This window comes from Phoca vitulina, unplaced genomic scaffold (genome assembly GCF_004348235.1).
Source record: "Phoca vitulina isolate PV1807 unplaced genomic scaffold, GSC_HSeal_1.0 scaffold10, whole genome shotgun sequence".
NCBI classification, from domain to species: domain Eukaryota; kingdom Metazoa; phylum Chordata; class Mammalia; order Carnivora; family Phocidae; genus Phoca; species Phoca vitulina.
In genome coordinates, this window is record NW_022589713.1 from 14,487,029 (window position 1) to 14,511,050 (window position 24,022).

General features: G+C 42.6%; 1 protein-coding gene across 5 annotated transcripts in view; it reads left to right on the forward strand.

The window, feature by feature from the left end:
* The window catches only part of SLC9A9 (solute carrier family 9 member A9), a 678,420-nt gene extending 662,062 nt beyond the window's left edge, over nt 1–16,358 (forward strand). For all 5 annotated transcript variants that reach the window (XM_032408521.1, XM_032408519.1, XM_032408520.1 and 2 more), the window contains 2 exons: nt 14,259–14,364; nt 15,901–16,358. In XM_032408521.1, the coding sequence (XP_032264412.1) occupies nt 14,259–14,364; nt 15,901–16,122 (328 nt within the window). In that variant the 3' untranslated portion in view covers nt 16,123–16,358. The remainder of the gene's footprint in view (nt 1–14,258; nt 14,365–15,900) is intronic.
* Nucleotides 16,359–24,022: the final 7,664 nt, after the last annotated feature.

The window sequence follows — 24,022 nt, forward strand, 5'->3', positions numbered from 1 at the left end:
TTTATGACATGTGACCCTGTAATAACAAAGAGCTCTCCTCTTGTGTCTTGTCAGTCAAAGGAAATAGAGCTTCTAATGTCTCCTGAAGGGGCTTCATTTCATAGCTCAAAAATAACCTAATGTCACATACCCTGATTCCCATAGCCATAGCAAACTCAGTGGGTTACAGCAGTCAGCATTTCTGGGGGGGTAGGGTGGGGGGGTCAGAGGGAGGGTGAGAGAAAGTTTTGTCTTCCTAAAGAGCCACAGGGCATGCATTCTACTGAGTTTGCTGAACAGTCAGAGAAGGTGTCCTGAGAGTACAGGAAAGTTAGAGTGGCCTCAAGGACAACGAAGGCCCAGAGAAACAAATGTGATGATGAGCAAGGTCTGCTCTCAGGTGATATTAAAAAGAATGCCCACTATGAAAGCACCCACTTTCTGAGCAAGCGCCTCATTCCTATGGAGATGGGTCATTCCTGTGTTAGGACCCTCACAATGTAAATGCTCCATTGAAATCTTGCTGTCGGGGAACAATAAGCAGTGCCTCCCTAGACACCCCGTGTGGGGCAAGGCTCCAAGAATAGAAGGGAATCTTCTGAGAGAAACTTTGCAGTATCTGTCTCAGGACTCCAGCAACCGGCAGAAGAAATATCATGAACTCTGCAGGGTATGCGGTAGGTGTTTCGTGAGTAAATTGATTTGGGGACGTTTGAAATATATTTCTAATACTTACAAAACTCCTTAAGGGACACAGTGAAAAAATAATAATAACATTAACTAATATTTATTGAGTGCTTGTTATGTGCCCGAAACTGTGCTCAAAATTGTATCTATTTTCATCTCACTTAATCCTCTTCCCGATGAGGTCATATTATAAACTATTTCCATTGTAGGGATGACGAAAATGAGGCTCAAAGAGCTTAGGAAATTTGCCCACTCCTAGAAAATAAGTAGCAAAGCTATGATTCACACCCAGCCTGTCTTTTTAACTATTACAAAAAAAATTTTTAAATAAATAGAAGACTTGGGATTTTTCAGAAGAAGAGGAAGTTATAGGCTGAATTATTTACCTCCCAAAAAAGATATATTGAAGTCCCAACCCCCGGGACCTCAAAATGTAACCTAATTTGGAAATAGGTTCATTGTAGATGCAATTAATTAAGGTGAAGTCATACTGGAATGGGGTGGCTCCCTAATCCAGTATCAGCGGTTTGCCTATAAGAAAACTTTGGTCGTGTGACGACACAGGGAAAATAGTATGGGAAGATGAAGGGAGAGGTTGGAGTAATGCCTCTACAAGCCAAGGAACACCAAGAATTGCTGACTATAACCAGAAGCTAGGAGAGAGGCATGGGGTGGCCCTCAGAAGAAACCAACGCTGCCAATATCTTGATCTCAGGCTTCTAGCCTCCAGAACTGTGAAACAAAAAATTTCTGTTGTTTTAAGCCACCCAGTTCATGGTACTTTGTTATGGCAGTCCTGGGAAACAAATACACAAAGTAATTGCTATATCCAAGTAGTTACCTAACCAGATCCAACATAGCACCATGTGCCTCCTTAGGAAAGAGAAAACCAAGGGCATAAAGAGTTGGAGATTTTTGCTCAGACTGAGAAGCAGTCATGGCAGCCAGAACCTCAGCCATCTGTGTTTGGTGTCTGTGATATCCCACCCCATGGGAGTATTGAAGGTAGTTTCCACTTGAAGTTCATGCTCTGAGAGTCCTGACCCATAGGCTCCACACTGCAGTTACCAATACAGAGGGGACTGTTTCTTTTTCCCCAGAGGTAGAAGATGAGTACAATTATGCATTCCCCATGGAATCTCTGCCTTTGTGCACATGGAGATCAGTCCCCCTCAGGCACGCACTCTTCTGGGAGTTGAGGAAAGGGCCTGGCCCCACGGGGTACTGAATGAGCCAGAGAAGGCTTGGGCAGGGCTGGCCACCTGTGTGTTAAATGTGAATTCTGGGGTGGTCAGCTGAGGCTCCAGCATTCATAAGATCCCATCCAATCAGTGTTGGAGGAAGAAATCAAATAGAAATTTCCCTCCAAAGCAGAATGGAGACTTGGATTGCTGGAGCAGAGTTACTTCTCAAAGTCCAGTTCTCGGACACACCGCCAGGGAGGTGACTCATAAAGTCTGTTGTCAAATCACTGTGAGCTTTCAGAGGGGGTCTGGCAGTTCCGTTAATCAGAGGCCACCAAAAGCCAAGACTCGCGCCACGTGAATAGCAGCAGCATTTTTCTCCAGAACTGTTTTCGCTCAAAACAACTTGAGCTTTGCAAATGTAGCATTCCATATGGCACAAATGGATTTCAACTCCATGTGATAGGCAGCAAAAGTTCCTGGAAATCTGTTGATCTCCTGTGTCCAAAGGGAGAAGTCTTGAGGACACAATAGTAGGAGGAGAAGCAGTAGTAGTAAGAGCAAAAGTGATTATCATTATCATTGTTATTATTATTGTCCTGTGCAGCTCATAGATGTGGCACCTCCACATCCAGAGTCCTTCAAGAGACCAGTACCATTCCTCTCTGCGTCATTTAGCCCAGTGGTTTTCAGGGGACTGGTAAAATGCAGATTACTAGAACCCCCACCCAAGAGGGTCAGGTTCAAGGGTCTGGGAATCTGCATTTTAACAAGCAAACCAGGAAATTCTGGTGCAGATGCTCAGATGACCCCACTTGGAGAAACCCTAAGTCTAGGCTTTCTTCTCTATTAAGATCTGAGGCTGTGGATCACATCTGAGTTCATCAACTCTCAGGTTTCCTCCAGCCTCATGATTCCAACATTCCCCCTTGTTTATCTGATGTCCACTTGTCCTACTTACGTTTGGTTGCTTTGGTATCCTGTCACTGTCATCTTTCCTTTAACCTTTCCAACGAACTCCACTGCCCCTTTTCTGTCTCTGGATTATCTGTCTGGAACCAAGAAGCCCAATAGAATTATCTTAACATTTGATAGGTAGATCTTAGAGATATTACTGATAAAACCAACTCCCAGTACAAATAGGGTAACAAGTACACCACTTTATCGGCCTCTAGTCTTCCCTCATTCTTAATACTTAATCGCTCCTGACCAGAGTTTCCTAGCTTGGGACCTCTAGGGGAGCATGGATGTACTTCAAGTCATCTAGGAACTCTTTGAAATGTCATGTGAAATTGTATGCAAATGATGAGCATATGGGCAATTTCCAGAGCGCTCAGTCCAAGGCTAGGGAAGGTGAAGAACCACTTCTCCATTCTGGGAAGAGGACAGTGGCATCAACAGCAGTCTTTCAATCTCTCCAAATCCCTCCATAAAAATAGGCACAATAATTAGATAATAATAAAACCAAAATCCATAGACACATTTAAAACAAAAGTAGGGGCAAGTTTTCTCACAAACTCCAAATTACAAGTTAGTAGAGACAAACCACCATTAACACAAGTGTCCATGAAGGGGGGAAAAGGAAGCAATAGGGTAGTATCTGATGGACCTGAAAATAGGAGAACTCCTAAATAGCCAATAGTATTTCCTGAAAAGGATAGGTGGGCTAATTTGATAAACACCTCTGAAACTCAAGTTGGGGGAGGGGTCGGAGGTATTGCCCTCTCCACTAGGAGTAAATGAAAGGTCCCAGTAAAAAGGACTTAAGGGCTGGAGCCGTCAAGAGCTCTCAAAATGGATCCACCAGGGCTCCCTTTCAGGTCAGGGTCCTGTACTCAGGAGGAGCTACCTGGAGTGGTAGCTGGACAAAGACGATAATGATGAAGGAAAGACAAGGTCCAGATCAGCTGAGGAGGAAAACAGGTCAGAAAAGCCCAGTATGCAAGCCACCATTCTCACCACTCACAATGCTCACAAAAACAATGGAAGAGGAAACCCTATGAAGTTGAAAAAGCATTCCTGAACACTGCCTCCTTCAATGAGTTCAGGAAAACTAATTTTACATTAAAAAAAAAAAGAAAGAGGGGCGCCTGGGTGGCTCAGTCAGTTAAGCGGCTGCCTTCGGCTCAGGTCATGATCCCAGAGTCCTGGGATCGAGCCCCACGTCGGGCTCCTTCCTCAGCGGGGAGCCTGCCTTTTCCTCTCCCTCTGCCTGCCACTCCCCCTGCTTGTGCTCTCCCTCTCTCTATCTCTATCAAATAAATAAATAAATAAATAAATAAATAAATAAATAAAAGAAAAAGATAGAAGTCAAATCTCATAGTTATTGAAAGAAAAAAAGAGGATAAAAAACAGAATTACATCCCTACAGACAGCGAAAGCATACCAGCAGTAGGTCAAAAGTATAATATACTATAATAAAACAAGTTAAGAAATTACAAAAATGATGATGTGAAAGAACAACAAAAATCAGAAGTAGAAAAAAAACTCTGAAAATAATTTGAAATGAAGAAAAAGACTCATATCAGAAATGAATAGTAAATTAGAATAAATAAAAAAGCGAATAAACGCAATGGATAATACCTTAAAAGAAACAGCAGGTAAAAGGAAAGAAAAAAATTTTAAATCAGAAAGAAATGAAGAAAAAGATAAAAAGGATTCAAGGGAAAGTGACAAATACTGAAGACAGGCAAAGACTGAACATCCAGAAAATAGGAGTCCCTGAATCAAAAAAGCAAAGCAAAGAAACAGCACAAGTACTGATGCAAGAGAACATTCCTGAAATACAACACATTTAGCACATTTGCAACTATACATTGAAAGAGAACACCATGTACCAGAAGCTATCAACCTAGAACAACCAACATCAGAAAAACTTTAGTGAAATTAAAGAACTTTAAAGAAAAAGTCCTTTTGGCATTTAGGGAAGAAAGCCCATGTGATTTATAAAAGAAAGAAAGTTATCTTTTCATTATACTTTTCAAGAACAACTACTCATGTCAAAATAAACTAGAAATGGACATAAGATAATCAAATAAAGAAAGTTAGAAGCCAGTAATTTTATTTCCAGAAAAACAGACTTTCAAAATATAAAGGGCACAGATTGTTATCAATCTGCAAGAACTCAAGAATTTTTCCATGAGTCCTTCCTGAGCAATCTACTAAAGAACAAGCTTCAGACAATCAAAATGACTAGAAAAGCATTGACATAAGGCCGGAAGGTTAGTATTAAGTATATAATTACTCAGGGAGCTAGGACTAAATAAGAGCTAAGAGAGAGAGTACAGAATGTAATGGCTATATGATCTGACAATGTAGATACAGTATAACTAGGTATAGTTGCACAATAGGGTTTTTTTAGTGGGAAGTTAGAATATAGAGAAGATATGCAAAAGTTTTTTAATGCATTATGTAATTTTTTATGGCGGTACTATCGGTATTATTATTATTCTGAGACAACTATATATTTCACAAAGGATAAAACAAATGAGTAATTATGGACTATTCCAATTCTATCATTCCTTATGTCCTTGAGAATCAGAAATTCTTGAACTTGAATCGGAAGTATCCACAGTAACTCACGACATACATAACTAGTGGCATGATGAAGCTGGTCTGCACTAGCTGGTAAGAACAGATTGTGCACATCTTGTCCCAACTCCACGTTCAGTGAGTTCATGTTGATATATCGAAATCAGCCATAATGGGAGTGTTTATACCAAGGAAACTGGGAAATGCTACAAATCCAGCTTTAAAAAAAAAAAAAAAAAAAAAAGAGTCCATTTGAACATTTACCAGTACCTCACTGTGTATCGTAACCCTTTGCACCCAGAGTTTGCTGTTAAAACACCATTTCTCACTAAAAGAAATCAGAGAATTTTGGAAAAATGGTTGGTTTGAGGTCTGAAACGGGCAATGTTCAAGATGAACCTAGACCAAGTTGTCATACAGATGACAAAAAAGTTATCAAAGATACTGACATCATGTCAATAGGACTCGGGAGCCAATTTGAAAAGACTCCCACTGACCGAAGATGGGTCAGTTGGAGCTTCAACAATGATAACAATTGCAATCAAATTCATTTAAATTTGCTACTCTTTAATGATATTTAAACAAAGAATCAATCATTTTCAGAGGATGATAACGAATCATCTGGAAAACTGGTAAATAGACGGAATAAATCAAGCATTTATCTTGTCTTTCCTATATTGACTATTCCACTGAATATCCCAATAGAATAAATGAAAAATGTCTCTTTATAAAAATATTCTACCTAATAAAATTATATGTGTGTGTGTGTGTGTGTGTGTGTGTGTGTGTGTATGTATATACATATAATTAGAATTTCACTATTGGCAATCCCCAGTAAGCAAATAGTTATAGGTAGGACCCACTAGTGGCTGCTCAGATCACACAAAGAGACACAACCAGAGATGATGTACCTTCCTTAGTCTTTGCCAAGGGGACGGAAGAGAATCTGAATCTGATCTAATCTCTGGAGCCAGCTGGCAATTTACAGGAAATACCAAGGGCAGGGACCATGCTGGGCTGCATATGAGTTTGTGATCAGCAAAACTCAGACCTTGGGAAACTCCACAGGTCAAATGGCCCAGGTTCTTCGGCAGGTAAACTGTAAAGAAATTAAAAGGCCGGAGGAGGAATCCACAGATTAAAAGGCATAACATATTTTTTTAAAATAGGCAAGACTGAACCGTAGTTCAGTGTAGGAATGCACACTTGAGTGACAAAACTATAATACAAACTCAAGGAAGTGATTAGTATACAAATCAGGATAGTAGTTTCTTGTAGGGAAAGAGTGGAGTCTGCATTAGGATGAGACACCAAGACGGGGCTTCGGAGCTGGGAAACCAAGTTCTGTTGCCTGGTCTGGGTGATTTCCTTGCTTTATAATGATCCATTAGACTGTACAGTGGATTGGTGAGGTTTGCTGTATCCCTTTTTCATCCTACGGTATGAATATTTTGTTAAATAAAGTTCTTGCCCTCAAGTTGCTTAGAGGAAGATGGAGATGTAAACAATTAGGTTCCGGATGCTGGGACAAAGGCTCCCAGACAGATATATACACGTTGCTACGGAACAGCCAGGGAGCTGAAGCAGTTCAGCATGGCAGGTCTGAGAAGGCTACTAGGGGGAAGGGACACGCCAGCTTGGTCTTGAAAGGAGGGCCCCTCACCAAATAGAAGAGTAGCAGAGCTCAGAGACCAGGCTGAAGGGGGTTGTGGTCACTCCATGCAAGCTTCCTCCAGGCAGTTCTGCTTACCTGTCAGGTGTTAATTCTGGCATTTGCTGCTCTCTTTCTGCCCCAGCGGTGGTCGAGAGCAATTTCCTTTAAGATGGTAAAGGTTAGGATTGTCAAACAAAGAAGCACATATTCATCTGTGTATGTGGATAGAGGGTTTCCTCCTTTCCCTTGTTTTTAAGCCATAACTTCATGGATAGTCCAGGAGGAAGTGCCATCTTGATAGCTTGTTCTTGAAATAGAGTGGCTGCTGCAAAGATAGGATCCTACTCCTATGTTCTCTGCAAGTGCCTAGTGCAAAATTGGAAGTCCACCCTCGAGGTAGAGAGAACAGAGGGAGAAAACAGCTCGAAGAAGAAGGCTTCTTGTTTGGACTCTTACAGCCTTCCTCCCACCTGAGCCCTAAGCACCCAGCTCCACAGAATGGCTCTTCACAGACTTGCCCAAAATGGCAAGAGAGTGAGCGTTCAATTATGAAATCTGATCTATGCAAAGGAGAGAGGGAAAACACATCCAATCTGCTAGGCCACATGTCCTGAGAAACAAAGCAGAAGGGATGTGATTTGTGTATTGGAATCAAAGAGTGATAGGGTTTGCGAAATGTGGGGTGTCCTCTGCTAGGTTTCGTTCATGGATGCTGTGTAAACAACAGTGTGGGGACTCAGCAAGTCAATAGAAAGGGGGACCGGGTTTTCTGCAGGAATGTATGGGCTTGAAGGGCAAGGTTGACTTCCACTACGGGATGTACTTACCCTTCCCCACCCACCTGTCATTGATCCCTGACCATCTGGTGGCAAGCCAGCATTGGAAGCTAAATGCACCTTGGAAAAGGGGGTAAGAGTAGATTAGAAGAGGGGCACCTACGTGGCTCAGTCGGTTAAGCGTCAAACTCTTAGTTTTGGCTCAGCTCAGGATCTCAGGGTCGTGAGATCGAGTCCTGCATCAGGCTCCACGCTCATCAGGGAGTCTGCTTAAGATTCTCTCTCTCTCTTTCTCCCTCTCCCCCTTCTCTTCGCCCCCCGACATGCTTTCTCTCTCAAATAAATAAATAAATCTTTAAAAAAAAAAAGATAAGAATTGAAAAACCATCTGTTTACATATTTCTTGATCCGTAAAATGGGACTATAATTCTCACCTACAACTGTAAGGAGAAAAATAAGGCATATAGAAATGCTTTATAAATGAAAGAGTTCAGGGTCTATTCTTGAAAAGCCTAACACAGAGATAAATGTACTTTTGTTCTTTACACAGCTATCCAGGGATGAGTACTTTATCTCAGATAATAAGACCATGTATCAAGCTTATACATACAAACACATGCAAACCCTCCCAATAGGCACAGTCTTCCTGCACAAGCCCAGACACTGACCCATCCCCCAGACAAGATGGAACGTTTGGCAGAGGCCATTATATTAGCTAGACTTGGGTTCTGAGCCAAATGGGCTTACCTTATACCTACCCTCACCCTAAAAATGACGGCTTTGTAAATTTAAAAGACCATGTTCTTTTTCTTCCTATTTAAAATTTGAATCTCCTATGGAGGGCAACACTCCAGAGAGAGAGTGTTGTGTTCCATCCTTGCCTAATCACCAGTCACCTGGGGCACTTAAAATACAGACTCTCTGTAAGGGAAATACATAGTTCCAGGCCACTTCCTAGACCTGCCAAATCAGAATCTCCCTGGAGGACTTGGAAATCTGAATTCTTAACAAATGTTCAAGATGATCTTCATGATGAGGCGAGTTTAGAGAAAGCCAAGATAGAATATAGCTCTTCAGGGCTCTCAGAGATTTTTAAAGAGGGCCAGAGAGAGGGAGTGTGTTAGTCTGCCCAGGGTGCCATAACAACATACCATAGACTGGGTGGCTTACACAACAGATGTTGATTTCCTCACAGTTCTAGAGGTCTTACTATTTGGGTAAAGTCTGAGATCAGGGTGCCAGTATGCCTGGGTTCTGGTGAGAACTCTCTTCTGGGCTTGAAGATGGTCACCATCTCACTGTATGCTCACTTGACCTCTTCTTTGTAGACATGTGGAGAGAGAACAAACAGACTCTGGTATCTCTTCTTATAAGGGCAGTAATCCCATCATGGGGACCCCCCTCATGACCTCATCTAACCCTAATTACTTCCCAAAGGGAAGGCCCCCTCTCCAAATACAATCACATTGGAAGTTAAGGCTTCAACATATGAATTGGGGAAGAATGCAAACATTCAGCCCATGGTAGGGGGCAATGGGGCTTAGTCCCCTCAAAGGGGCAGACATTCATTTGTGGAGCTGGCTCTTTGGTTAAGGTTTTTGCATCTCTCCAGTCTATGTAGGACTATGTCATAGGAAGCATAGGGGTGAGCAAGCTGTGTACTCATTAGTTTTGGCAAATTACAATGGGTAAAACATGAGGATTTAAAATAATTAAAACAAAAACTAACAAACAAAAGAGAGGAAGAAATCAACATTACCAGGAATTTTGGATGTTAGTTCAGTTAAGCATTTTTAAATTTAGCTCTGGACCTTCTGATAACTCAGGCCAAAGGAGAAAATGGCATCTGTTAATTGTCTTCCTTATTGCATGCATGTTAAACTCTGGGTAGAATTCTAGCTTTTACTTACATCTCCTGAACCAAACTGCTATTCCCAAACCTATGCCGTTTGGATGGGAAAAGTCATTGTTCCCCCCCTCCCCCAGAGCTTCACATTTCATCTCGATACATTTCTAGCTTATTAGAGAAGCAAAACTAACTGCACTAAAAATACCCAATGGGGAATCTCCATCCCTGAACATATACTAGAACCTGATGAAAAAAATAACACATTTTGCAAAATCAGCAGTCGGGTTTTTTTTGTAGATCAAAAGAGTTTTCTTACTCTTTAATAATTTAGGTAACCCTGGAGACCCAGCCACTTTCCAGACATTGCTCAGCAATAAAGAACTCTGAAAATCACGGATTCCTCAATTCCAAATCAGTCGTCCAATCAGACAAGACCTGTTACTCAGTGTCTCTGTAACAGAAGGAAGATGCCTCGTGTGATGGAAACGTCCTTGATCCCGGGCCCAGCTCTGCCCTTAACTCTCTGGCTGGGTTCCACTGAGCAATTCTTTTCCTCTCTCTGAGCCTGTTGTCTTCATTAATTCAGCAATTATTTCTTGCACATCTAAAATGTGCCAAGCACTGTATCCAAATGAATGGGACAGCCCTGCCCTCAAGGAGACCACAGTCTGGAGACAAGGGAGCTTTCCATTCTAAATGCAAGTGCCCATTTCCTTGTGCGGATGCCTCACTAGTTTGGCACATAAAACAAAAACAAAAACATGTGAGCGTATGAAGGAACAAATGAATGAGTAAAACACAAGTTTATTTTTTAACCACTTTATTTCATGCCATTCCCACTCTTTTCATGGTCCCTTCAGCCTAATAACTCAGACCCAAGAGGTCCATCTTCAACTTTAACCTTTCTTAGCCTTTTATCCTCAGAAAAACCTCATTAGTTGGCTATAATCTGCCCCCCTTTTTTTAATTTTATTTTATTATGTTATGTTAATCACCATACATTACATCATTAGTTTTTGATGTAGTGTTCCATGATTCATTGTTTGCATATAACACCCAGTGCTCCATGCAGTACGTGCCCTCTTTAATACCCATCACCAGGCTAACACATCCCCCCACCCCGTCCCCTCTAGAACCCTCAGTCTGTTTCTCAGAGTCCATAGTCTCTCATGGTTCGTCTCCCCTCCGATATCCGCCCCCCTTCATTTTTCCCTTCCTACTATTTTTTTTTAACATATAATGTATTATTTGCTTCAGAGGTACAGGTCTGTGATTCAACAATCTTACACAATTCACAGAGCTCACCATAGCACATACCCACCCCAATATCTATCACCCAGCCACCCCATCCCTCCCACCCCCCACCACTCCAGCAACCCTCCGTTTGTTTCCTGAGATTAAGAATTCGTCATATCAGTGAGATCATATGACACATGTCTTTCTCTGATTGACTTATTTCACTCAGCATAATACCCTCTAGTTCTATCCACGTCATTACAAATGGCAAGATTTCATTCCTTTTGATGGCTGCATGATATTCCATTGTATATATATACCACATCTTCTTTATCCATTCATCTGTCAATGGACATCTTGGCTCTTTCCATAGTTTGGCTATTGTGGACATTGCTGCTATAAACATCAGGGTGCACGTACCCCTTCGGATCCCTACATTTGTATCTTTGGGGTAAATACCCAGGAGTGCAATTGCTGGGCCATATGGTAGCTCTATTTTCAAATTTTGAGGAACCTCCATACTGTTTTCCAGAGTGGTTGTGCCAGCTTGCATTCCCACCAACAGTGTAATCTGCCCCCTTTTGTCTTCTCTTGTCAAGTTACTCAGAATCTACTTCCCTCACTCATATTTTCTGTATCAGAAATTCAACAAACACCCACTGAGCACATGATATACGGCAAGCACTGGGCAAACCAAGAAATTCAGCATCGATTCTGTGCCACATCTGCCGTGGCTCTTCGTGGCGCTTGGCGAATCCCACTCGCTGCCACACCGAGTATGCCTCACTCCTTTGACTCACAGCTACTGAGACAGCAGTGCAGTCAAAATGTCATTGTGAGTTTCCTAGAAGAGTCTTACATCAACAGATTCTGCTCACCTCTCACCTACTACCTCATACCAGCTGCCTGCACAACAAATTTTAACCCAAATAGCTACTTTTGGGGTAGGAGCGCCTTAAATTTCCCACCTACAACCTAGCCTGAGCGTCCCAAGCCACACCAAATGCCCAGAGTGCCATTTTCTCATCTCTACCCTCAGTCTCATTTCCCCATTATTATCTGAACAACGATTGAGACACCAATTTCTCAGAAGTATTCTTTAGAGAATAAATCTTTAAAATAAAATAAACAGCATTTGGATAGCACATAGAGTTTAAAACCATTTTTACATAATGTTATTTCCCATCAATATTCACAACAACATTTGAGGCTCACAGGGGTAAATAACTCGACCATAGGTCAGACGGTCAGTAAAGTGGCAGAGTTGGTAGTTAGGCCGAGGCGTTCTGAGTCAAAAGTCCCAGAACCTGTCCAGAAGAGGCCAAATGGTACCCCATTTGGTCCAGGCCCCAGATTCACAAAAAGCTACAAATTTTGTCATTAAGTATTAGCTCCAATAACATTACACATAGAGTTAAAGAGATACTTCATCAAGATTAAAAGAAAAAAATGTTCATTTAAATGTTAAATGTTTAAATTTGTGCTTTACTTTGTAACATTATTGTGGCATTTTTTCATTTTAATTTTTCAATATTCCGAGAACCTCAAATAGTGGAAGTTGCCCCTGAAACAATTAGAACCTTGATGATCCTCTTCATTTTTTTTATATAATGTCTCTAGAAACATAGCTTACCTACTGCCACTTTTCCATCTTGAAATAAAATTGGCTGGATTTTCCTTGATTTACACTCCAGTTGTACACGTATGTTACCCACCTCACTTCCCCAAAAGAGTATTTTTTCGCTGACTTACACACACCATAAACACTAATAAGACCACGTGTCCTCACGTGTCCCTGTGTGAGAGGGTCTGCAGCTCGCCCCAGGGATGAGGTCTGCAAGCGTTTCTCTCTAGAGAACCAGCTGGTCGAATGCGTGATTCTGCCCTGATGATTTCTCTTTCACTAGCAATGTTGGTGGTGGATTCAAATAGGAACCGGAGCCTTTGGATTATTTAAAATCATTCTAACTCTAGGCCCCAATTCCTCCATCCATAAAATGAAGGAAATAACAATATGTAATGAAAATTAATGGAAGGACCGTCACAGGATTTCCAGAGTCGTAGATATACTCAAAAGATGTTACAGGGCATGCCAGGCTCTGAACTTCATTATCTTCCCTGGTCCTGTGCTGGGCACAACAGCCACCCATCTGAAAGGAAGTGTCAAGTTTTCCATTTGCAGTTGGAATTATGGACTCTCTTAAGCATCTTTTCAGTCTCTCTCCTTGCATCATAACTAGGCTATGTTCAGGAGCATTGCCTGCTTTATCACCACTTTGGTGGTGAAGGATTTGAGGCCAGAGACAACGAGATGCCTGGCCCCTGGAGGCTGCACCTGCTCTCTGTCCTCACACGCTCAGGGCATCACAGGAATGACGGAGCGGTGTCCAGCTCTAGATGGGTTCTAGTTGAGCCATCTCCAAGATCTCCTCGTGTCCTCAGTGCCTGGGGGTGACTTCGGATCTTCACAAGCCAACCAATGTTAACTGCTTTCCATTTTTTCCCTTTCCCTATTTATTATAGCTTTTCAGAAAGTTGATGAGGTGAAATATTCTCCAGCAGAGGAAATAATATAAAGCTTAAAAGTTTTGTCTGATGGAATGGTGAAATAAGTCCACTACTTTCCTTTGAGCAAAAAAAAAAAGAAATAATAAGGCAACCTGAGGCAGCCTCTAGGGGTTTCACTATTGCTAGATTGGAGGGAAACATAATGGCTTTAGAGGAACACGGTTTTCTTTTAACTTGTTAGAGCACTTTGGGATGAAGAGATAAGAAAGACAGGTGCTAGAGAATAGAATGAACCTGGCACCAGTTTATTTACATAATTTTGTATGGAGACGCATTGACGTATGAAGTATAAAGCGACTGTATTGAATAGTGAAAATAAAGTATTTTGGAAAACAATCTATGTTCACTACCCAGTTCTAAAATGACTGAGCGTTTATGAAATACCTCTTGCTTCTTTGTGAAAATTACTGGTGGCTTAAGCTATGTGTGCAGTTTTAAGAAAACACAATTCTTTCTGTGGCGTTTAAGATAATTCTTACGAAATGCAGTCTCAAATGGATGAGACATGGAGGGGGGGAGGGGAGGAGAAGAGGAACATTTACCCCCTCTCTCTGATGTTGGCTGGCCCAGCTCCCATTTCTTTCTGATTAAAGGCTACCAGGAGGGCTGGAAAAGTGTGTGGAGCAAAGATTATAAACAGCAATTTTTTGCAAGCCAAATTGCCTCCTAAATGAGGGAGTCGGGGATTTAAAGGTGAACATAACTGTCTCTTTCGCCACATGCAAAGGTTTGTGCTGGGTGGGAAACTAAATTCTAACTTCTTCTTGACAAGTATTCCTTAACAGGCCTTACAGATATCTGAAACCAATTTTAACCCACGCTGGTCCTCCACTGACCACAACATTACCTGAATGGTGCGGTCCAATCTCCAGGCTGCTCACCAGTCCTCAGGCCTATGGGGTGAGTAAATACCCTGATGTGGGACAGGCTTGGTGGATACTGATGAGCCCAAGAACCTCAGGACTATTACTTCCCAGCTTGAGGAGGAAGCATTTTAAAATTCACTGCACCAAGAGGCATATCTCTTTTCTTTTCAGATATTGCTGATGTGGGCTCAGTCTTTTTTTTTTTTTTTAATGCAATTTTTTTTATTGTGACCAATATTTTTAACCATAAAATGAATTTAGAAAATGTAAAAGAAGTAATATGTCCTCACAAACTGCTGTGTTTTGAGGTTTTAAATATTAGGCCTGTGCTTTATAGCTCAAGGGAGTGGAATAAAAAATGCTGAGAAGCAATTAGAATCATTACCAACAAACCAGTGTCAGGAATTGGAGAGGAGCAAAATCTTGGGAGTTTGTGGCACCCTTGGAGGTTGTCCAGCTGGCCACCCCCTTGCATAAAGAGAGAAAAAGACATCTCAGATGTGCTCTGGGCACAATAGCCTGAGGCAGCAGTTTTCAAAAGTGTGTCCCTGGACCAGCAGCCTCAGCATCACTTGGGAACTTGCTAGAAATGCAAATTTTCAGCCCCCCATCCCCAGCCTCACCTCAGAACTCTGAGCTTGGGGCCCAGCATCTGCTTCAGTGAACCTTCCAAGTGATTCTAGTACATCCAAATGTTGGAAACCACTAACCTCGGTCACCTAGCCAGGGCTCCTTCTGTGAGTAATTTCGTACGGCTTTCCCAAAGCCAATGAAAGAGTGGAGATCTTAATTCTTTCCTTTAAGGAAAACTCCGTCTGAGGAAACCTATGTTGACCAGACCTAGTTAGTTTCTGCCGTTATCTACTATCATGACTTCCAACCATGTTTAGCTTTGTGTTTTGTTTTTTTTTTTAAGAATTTATTTATTTATTTGACAGAGATAGAGAGAGAGAGCAGAAGCAGGGAGAGAGGAAGAAGCAGACTCCCCACTGAGCAGGGAGCCCGATGCGGGGCTCCATCCCAGGACCCTGGGATCATGACCTGAGCTGAAGGCAGACGCTTAACCGACTGAGCCACCCAGGCACCCCGCAACCATGTTTAGCTTTGTGACACTCATCCCAAGAAACATGCTGTGAGGACACACTTTTCAAATAAAATACAACAGAAACTGCGTTTTGAGAATTTAGTGATGGGCATGAGTGTTACAAAACCAACGTTGAGAATCATTCCGTACACTGACGTGCCTCCTCTAACTCCTAACTCCTCTCAACCTGGTTGGGTACCAGTTCAAGAAATCCACTGGATTTTATTTTGACTCCCTTAACCCAGGCACTCAGTGAGCACGTGCTCTCTACCAGCTCTCATGCCAGGCCTGGAGGCCTCAAGTGACTGTGTCCCGGGGCCAGGTCTTCCACGGGAAATGCTCCATCGGTGCCGGGGGCCGAGGAACCTCAGCCAGAGCAAGACAGGGCCATTAAGAAAGGAAAACAAGCACCCTCCATTCTTACACTATTGGACAGCTCTTGTGTTCTTCTTCACGAAGTCACTTCTCTCTCTTCCCAAATTGCAGGAACAGCTCAAAGAGGAAGATGTGGAATGCATTGTGAATCAGGACGAACTGGCCATGAGTTACCAGGAGCAAGCCACCGAGCCCTGCAGCCCTCCTGCAAGCCTGGACCAGAAAGCTTCCCCGCAGACTCCAGGCAAGGACAACATTTACGAGGGGGACCTCGGCCTAGGAGGCTACGAACTCAAGCTTGAGCAGACGCCGGGTCAGTCCCAGCTGAACTAATGGTGAACGGTGCAGATGTAATCCCAAGTCATGTGGGGCTCCTGGAGGAATCCGAGCCAAGCTGCGGAGTCAGTGCTGAGGAGGGGCTGGACGATGCAGTAAGAGCCTACATTGGAGAGAATCAAAACCTTGTCACAAGTATTCTCTGGTGCCTGAAGAAGTGAGAATTTATTATCATCCTTCTATATTATGCAACTGAATCTAAGTTTCTGACAGCAGCCGTTTTTATTAGTGAATTGGGGGGGGTAGGGTGGGGAGGGTTGAGACGGGAGGGAGTTAGGAATCTAGCTGCTGCGTGGATGGGACAGAGGTGCTGGGTCTGCAGGTGTTTCTTGTCGGTAGGTAGCTCTCCAGGCCCTTCATTTCGATTTCGGATTTTATTCCCTTCATTAGGGAGAGTTTAAAAATCAGGGAAAAAAAGTTTCTGAGCATAAACATGTGGGCTCCTAAGCTGAAGGGAATGCCCAGTTATTTAGTAAGTGAAATTTGTATATTATAAAGACCTAGACTCTCACTTGCTCTTAATGACTTCTGAGCTATTTGCAAAGCCCACACGAGGGATCGATACCACTGTCGATGGCCTCACAGAACCCATGCTGGGTGGTGACCCACTGTTCTCCTTGGCATTCTTTTCAAGCCACTTCTCCTATTGAAGGAAGGGGTTGGTTGGTTAGAGCCGGGCATACGCTGCACTCAATGCAGTTCTGCTCTGCAACTTGGTAGGACCCCTCCCAGAGAAAGCTGTTTTCTTCTCCCCATACTATATTTTATCTAAAGAATGAGCCTTCCTGCCCCTGCTTGCACTTGAGTCACTTCTTGGCCCTTTGGCAGGTCCCCTCTGTATGCTGGGTAATGAGACTCACAGCACAGGTTGGTCTCTCCATGGCAGGAGCCAGTGCAGGAGTCCGAGCCTGTCCTCCGATTCCAGCACTCACAGCTGATGAGCAAAAGCAGAAGCTGGAGGAGCAGAGCTGATGATGCGTAGACCACACTGAGGAGGCAAGGACACAGCCTCAGGACTCCCCTTGTGAGAGGTGGCTCGTGGCCCATGACAGACAGACCAACACAATAGCTTTTAATTCAGCTGCACGACCTGTGCGTTTGAAGCCATAAAGATACCTCAAGCCTAGCTTTTCTTGAAATACAGATGTTAATATTAAAGTCCAAAAAAAGCAGGCTCCAGTCTTCAACGCCCAGGCTCTGATGGGTCTGCTTCTGGAGGAGGAAGGAAATGATGTCTTCCTCAGGCCCAAAGCTCAGAAGTAACATGCGCTTTGCTGACCAGCTGTGAGGCTATTAACCATGGTGGTGTCCGGCACACGGCTACGTACATCAATTTTCTTACTTTCTAAGCAGTACGGGGCACAAATTGTTTTATACTCAGCTAAGTATAATCTGGTCATTCCGGGTAAATATGGCAAATGGCAAAGCATGAAGTTTTCTAATGTGACTTAATCCTAATAAACTTTTGTTATAAAGTATGATTGTGTTGGCCAATGCTTTATTTAAAGACATTTTCTCTGCCCGCGCCAATTGGCAGATTGAAGCCTTTCTACTTGAAATGCCAGATGAAGCGGGCAGTGAAAGATAACATAAGGGAGCTGCAAGGGTCCTATGGCCCGGGAAGAGCCATGGGGGCTTGCACGCCAAGCCACTGAAGGAACGAAAGAGAGTGCCGTTGGGCTTGGAGGACATGGCGGCCAGAGACGGGGGGAGCTAAGTCAGGCAGAGTGGGACAGTCTCCTCCTCCCACACTGCAGGTGACCAGAAATCATGAAGAGCTTCAAAAACAGAGGGAGGGGGTACTAGAGGAGAAGAAAAAGGAAAGTCAGAAGATAAGGATTCATCTTATTTCGGCCCTTATCATGTGAAAGGAAGAGATGAGAATTTGGGGTGTGTGTGTGTGTGTGTGTGTGTGTGTAGAAAGACACCAGGGAAAGAGAAGAGCCTCTCAAAACAGACAAATGTTAGTGAGTGGAGAGAAGGGAGAGAAATATGACCTACGAGCTGGAAACGAGGAGGATGGGGAGGGGAAGGTACACAATCTAAAGCCAGCAGCAACTCACTAAGAGGACACAGCAACAACCTCCTGCCCACAGGAAAGCCCCCTTCCTGCCTAGAAAAAATCTCTTTCCAGCTGAACATCATGAACCATTACCAACAAGGGGAATGAGGAGCTGTTCATTCTGGGTCGGGCCACTTATCCCCCTGACTCCAGGTAGGTAAAATATTGTGAGTCTGAGGAAACTGTGCCCTGTCCAATCTGTAAGACCGTGTTCCAGTTTCAAGATGCCAGTACCAGCCTCCTTCCCTCTGAATCAGCCCAAGACCCAGAGAGAGGCTAGCTAGTGTCCCAGTTAGCAATTCATAAAACCAAATTCCCTTTATGCTCCTGTTGTGAGGGATAATAATTTATGATCTTAAGATCTTGTGCTTTGATTAGCAGCATGAGGACTGTGAAATTCAAACCTATTATTTACTGCCAGTTTCTAATGAATAATAAAGGCAAAGCTTTATTCAAGCCACTAATGCTTGCACTCATTATTAGAGCTTTAAAGAGGACCCTAATTAATTAATTGACTGATGGTTTTTCCTTGAGCTTCTTACCATGTGTACACCACACACACACACACACACACAGAATTCCACTCACTGTCAGGCGCCCAGCTAGACCCTCTGTAGTGTCCCCCTGGTACTCAGTACATGTCTGAGCAAGTTGAAAGCCTGGTGGCAAGCGCCATTAAGGTCTTCATTCATGAAGTTTCTAGAAACTTCTTGGAAAGCAATTTAATGATATAAATCAAAGCTGAAAATTCAAATACCCTTTGACCCATCAATTTCATGTGCAGAACTTTTATTCTAGATATTTGAGAATGTTATACATATAAAGAATATTTACTGAAACAACTTTAATTGCCTTCCCAGTTAAATAAAACACAGCACAGCCATCTCATGACACAGCATCATGTGTACTGATGTAGAATGATCTCCAGGGTATATAGCTAAATAAAAATAGCAAGGTGCAGAACAGAGTGCATGTTATGCTGCCATTCTGGAAGATTAAAGAAGAAATTGGTAGTATAATTGCCTCTTAAGAACTGAGGGGAGACTTAATTTATCACTTCTGTACCTTTGGGGTTTTGTATGCTATAGATGAATTATTTATTCAAAAACAAATTAAATAATAATAAGAGTCCTATGAAATAACTCACTGAAGTACTGAACTACAAGAGGAAGTGGAATAAAAACTAGAAAATGTGTTATTTTCACCATGATCTTTGAGACCTTGAGAATATAAAGTGTAGCATCAATAGTGCCAATACCTTCTGGGTTTACTCATCTGCATCACCCAACACACATGGATGCAGACCATGTAAAAGGTTTTTAAAATTCAAAGACAAATATGACTCCGTCCCATCTGTCAAATAACTAGCAGAAGAAGACAGACTGCTAAAAGACAGTAGACTCCTTATAAGATACCAAAACATACAGCAAAGCTATAGTAACCAAAACTGTGTGGTATTCACCCAGAAATAAGAAAAAAGATCAAGAAAATCTACTACAAACTATAGAAGCAGACTCATGAATATAGTTAGAAATTTAGTTCATAAAAAAATGACATTGTAATTTGAGCTGAGAATAAATGGGCTATCATTCACTAAGTAGTGTGGACCAATTGAAATTTCTTATGTCAAAGACAATAAACAAAATTTTAAAACAAACTTGGAGACATACACACACACACATACGTGCATACTTTTGTGTGTGTGCATGTGTATATCAGACTAAGGATTATGCTTCAAAATATACAAAGAACTCTTATCAATGCATGAGAAATGAAAAATATACTTTCAAATATAAAAATATGAAAAGAATATGTAGAATCTAACCTGTATACCTTCTATCCAGACTTCTCTTAGGCATCTCTGTAGAAAAGAAGTACTTGGCATCTATGCATAAGGAAGCATACAAAATGATATTCATTGTGGCACTGTTACTGTAAATATCGGGGAGGAAAATATCCATCGATAGCAGAAGAGTTAACCACAATACTTTCACACGAGGGAATTCTCTGCAGCAACTACACTCTGTGTGGAATGGGTCCATATGACCCCACTCACATGGAAATATTTCCAAGATAAATTGTTAGTGAAAAAACAGTCTGGAATGATCTACAACAGACTGATAACCAAGAGGGAAGTGAGATTACAAGGGCTGAATCAAGAGAGCCTTTGGTTTATCCACATTATTTTTAATTTTTATAATGATACCCTATTCATGTATGGTCAGTTCTGAGAGTGGCCCTGGCCCCAAGATGGGGGAGGGGAAGGAAGGCCTGGTCAAGAAAGGCTTTAAGGAAAGAGTTACACATGAGATCTTGAAAGATGAGAAGGTTTGACCAAGCAGATATGATTGGTGCTGGTCTGTGGGGCAGAAGGTGAGACTGATCCCTAGAATACGGAAAGAGCATTCCAGTTGAAGGGAACAGCATGGGCATAGACAAAGGGGTGTGAAGCAACCTGGCACATTAGAGGAACTGTAAGTTATCCCACATGGCTCCCTTATAGGTTGTTTGTCTTTGAGGGTAGGAAAATGGAAGAATAAGAGATAATTCTCATGGGGGGGATGGGTTAGCCTGGTGATGGGTATTAAAGAGGGCATGTATTGAATGGAGCACTGGGTGTTACACGCAAACAATGAATCATGGAACACGACATCAAAAACTAATGATGTAATGTATGGTGATTAATATAACGTAATAAAATAAAATTTAAAAAAAGAGATAATTCTGGAGGTGTAGACCAAACTAAGGAGTCTGAGCCATGATCTTGTGAGAATGGGGAGCTATTGAAATATTTTAAACAGGAAAGATAATTACATGGATTGTGGGGAGATGGAGTACAAGTAAGCCTAGAGGAGGTATAATAGCCCAGTTGGGATGCTATTTCAATAGCCCAGGAGAGAGATAATGAGAAACTTAAGGAAGACAGAATCAGGGAGGATGGGCTGGAGACCAGGTTCTAGATAAGTTTCAGAGCTAGAATCTACAAAGTTAACAACTGATGGACTATGGAAAGTGAGGAAGCTGGAGGAGCCCAGGATGACCCCAACCTTAATGCTTAAATGATACCAGATTGATGGTTCCTTTCATCAGGGGCATTGGGAAGAGGAACAGATTTGGGGAAAAGCCAACAAATTCAGCTCTGGACATGTTGAGCCTGGGGTTCTTATGGAGAGCTGCATGGATATGTCCAGATGTTATTTACATGGATCTGAAGTTTAAGGATAAGGTCTAGCCTGGAGATATATATTTGGAGGGATGAGATGTACAACACAGCTTCACCAGAGTTTTTCAAATACCACATGAACTTCCTCACCTTTCTCTAACTAAGAAATTCTGGTATGCCTTCCCCACAAAAGGACCATGCCAGAATCTCTGCAAGGATATGCATAGTTATCTTCAAAGGCACCAGAGATGATTTTCATTCAAACCCTGGGGAGAACCACTGACAAAAAGAAAGAGGGAACAGGACAGAGAACTGGGGAGTGCTAAATCCAGTGGATGGACAGAGTATGCGCCTGGGAAACAACCCTTGGAGAATCCCTTCCATGGAGATCTGGCATTCCCGTGGGACAAGGGTTAGCTACAGAAAAATACTGATTTCTGCTGTTACTGCGTTTGTGGACTTAAACAACTGCCCTACCTTTCCTCAGCTGTGATGGCTAAGTTCACTTGTCAACGAGGCTAGGATATAATCCCCAATTATTCAATCAAGCACTAATCTAGGTGTTGCTATGAATGTATATTTTGTAGGTGTAATTAACATCCATAATTGGTTGACTTTAAGTAAAGGAGATTATGCTACATAATCTGGGCACGCCTGACTGAATCAGTTGAAAGGCCTTAAGAGCAGAACTGAGGCTTCTGGGAAGAAGGAGAAATTCTGCCTTTGAATTGTAGTTTCAGCTCATACCAGAGAGTTCCAGACTGCCCATTCTGAAGGCCTGCCCTGGGCTGAGATTTTTCTCCCCTCATCTGATCTCTCGCCTCTACCTCCTCCCCATCTCCCCCTAGACTGGAACAGGACAAAGGTTGTAAGAGGAATGCTCACACAAAATTAAGGAAACAGGTAGATTATTTGCTGAATTCAAATGTTTTTGAAAGGAGCACTTCAGGGATTTGTTTCTAAAACACACACTGCCTGCTATATTCTGATTTACTCCTACCCTTCTCCGTACAGTTCAAGGATAACTACTGTTCATAGGATGGCCCTGAAGTAAAACCTTGACGTACTTGTGAGATTAGCGAAGAAGCTTTTCAGGTGTTTGTTATTCAGAGCAGGGCGGCTGTTAGGCTAGGTGTAGGGGAGGTTGCAAGAAGTGAGACGCTTACCTATCTATGGAAGGTTCCATATATGTCCCAAATATTGTCCATCAGCCTGTCATTCATTCAGTTTGACAAACATTTATTAAACCCTTACAATGTACTGCCGATAATCAAGGTTAGGAATTGCCAATGTCAGCATCATTAATGGGATAAATAAAGATGGAACAGACGAGCAATGATAGAGTCCAGAAAGCACATCAATTCAGAGACATCTTGGCTCACCTCATCACACAGATTGATTCGTTTTAGCCAGGAGTGGGGAGGAGGGGAGCTCCGATAGCCAGCCAGTAGGGAAAGGAGGGGAATGGACCATCTGAACCACAGGACAGGGGTCAACTTCCCTGCAGGACAGCAGCTTCCCCAAGGCCCCCCACCCCTACAACTGGTCAGTGGGAGGGGGAGTGCCTCAGCAGAGATCAGCTTCAAATACCCTCTACTTCAGAATGTGGCCTAAGGCAATGCAGCCCTACCGTGAAACTCACCAGGCCTCAGTTAAGCAAAATTACCTCCCTGAAACCCCATTGTCCACTCATCATCAGATGCAAGCATTCAGGATATGCTAATTTAACAGAACTGAACTGAATTAAATCCTGGCTGGGTAGAACTCTAATGTACCTGGCACTATGTCTAGAAAGAAAAAGGAAAAAATGACCCTTTGATATGCGCCTCGCTTTTCCGTCTGTGATATCTCATTTCATCCTCAGGACAGCCCCAGGAACATCACATTTCAAGCCTTACTTTATGTGCATATAGCTGGGAGACAAAGATGTTAAGCCCTTGGCCTAAGATCACACAGTTGATAAACGGCAGAGGGGAGTTTTGAACCCAGAGCTGTATAGCTCCAAAGATCACATTATTTCCCCTATACCAGACTGCAGGCAGAATTAGCCCAAGTCCATCAGTATGCGCTAAGAACCCCTGATGCCCCAGCACGGGGGACAGGAAACTACACAGATACACTCAGCTTCCTAGGGGTTTACAATGGAGAGACCAGAGACTGGAGAACGGCCACACATAGAGCAATGTGAACCAAAGCGAGCTGGGAGGCCCTGGGCTTCCAGGCCCTGGATTAGTCAGGACTGATTTGGTACCAAGAGGCAAAAATCTAGATCAATGTAGCTGAAGACAGAAGTCTTCACTTGCATAATTTAGAACTCCAGAAGTCGAAGTTAGCGTTGATACAGCTGATTATAAGGGCACAAACCAGGCCATTGAGATACTGAGTTAGGGCCAGGTGGGGGTAGGCAGGGAGAGATAGGTAGGGGGCCATGGGATCAGGCTCACAAAATTCAAAATTCAAAATTCAAAATGAAAGGAAACCAGAGATAGGGAACAAACCAGACCATCCTGTCCTAGGTGTCACAGGTAGGGTCTTGTTATAACGGCTACTTGTGACCAACCAAGAATTACCAGACCCTAAAAAGGAAGTAAGCCATTGAAGCTGTTATCACTAGTCCTTACTCAGTGGTGCTATCAACAGAGATGTTTAAAAAGATTTAAGTTCTCTGGTTA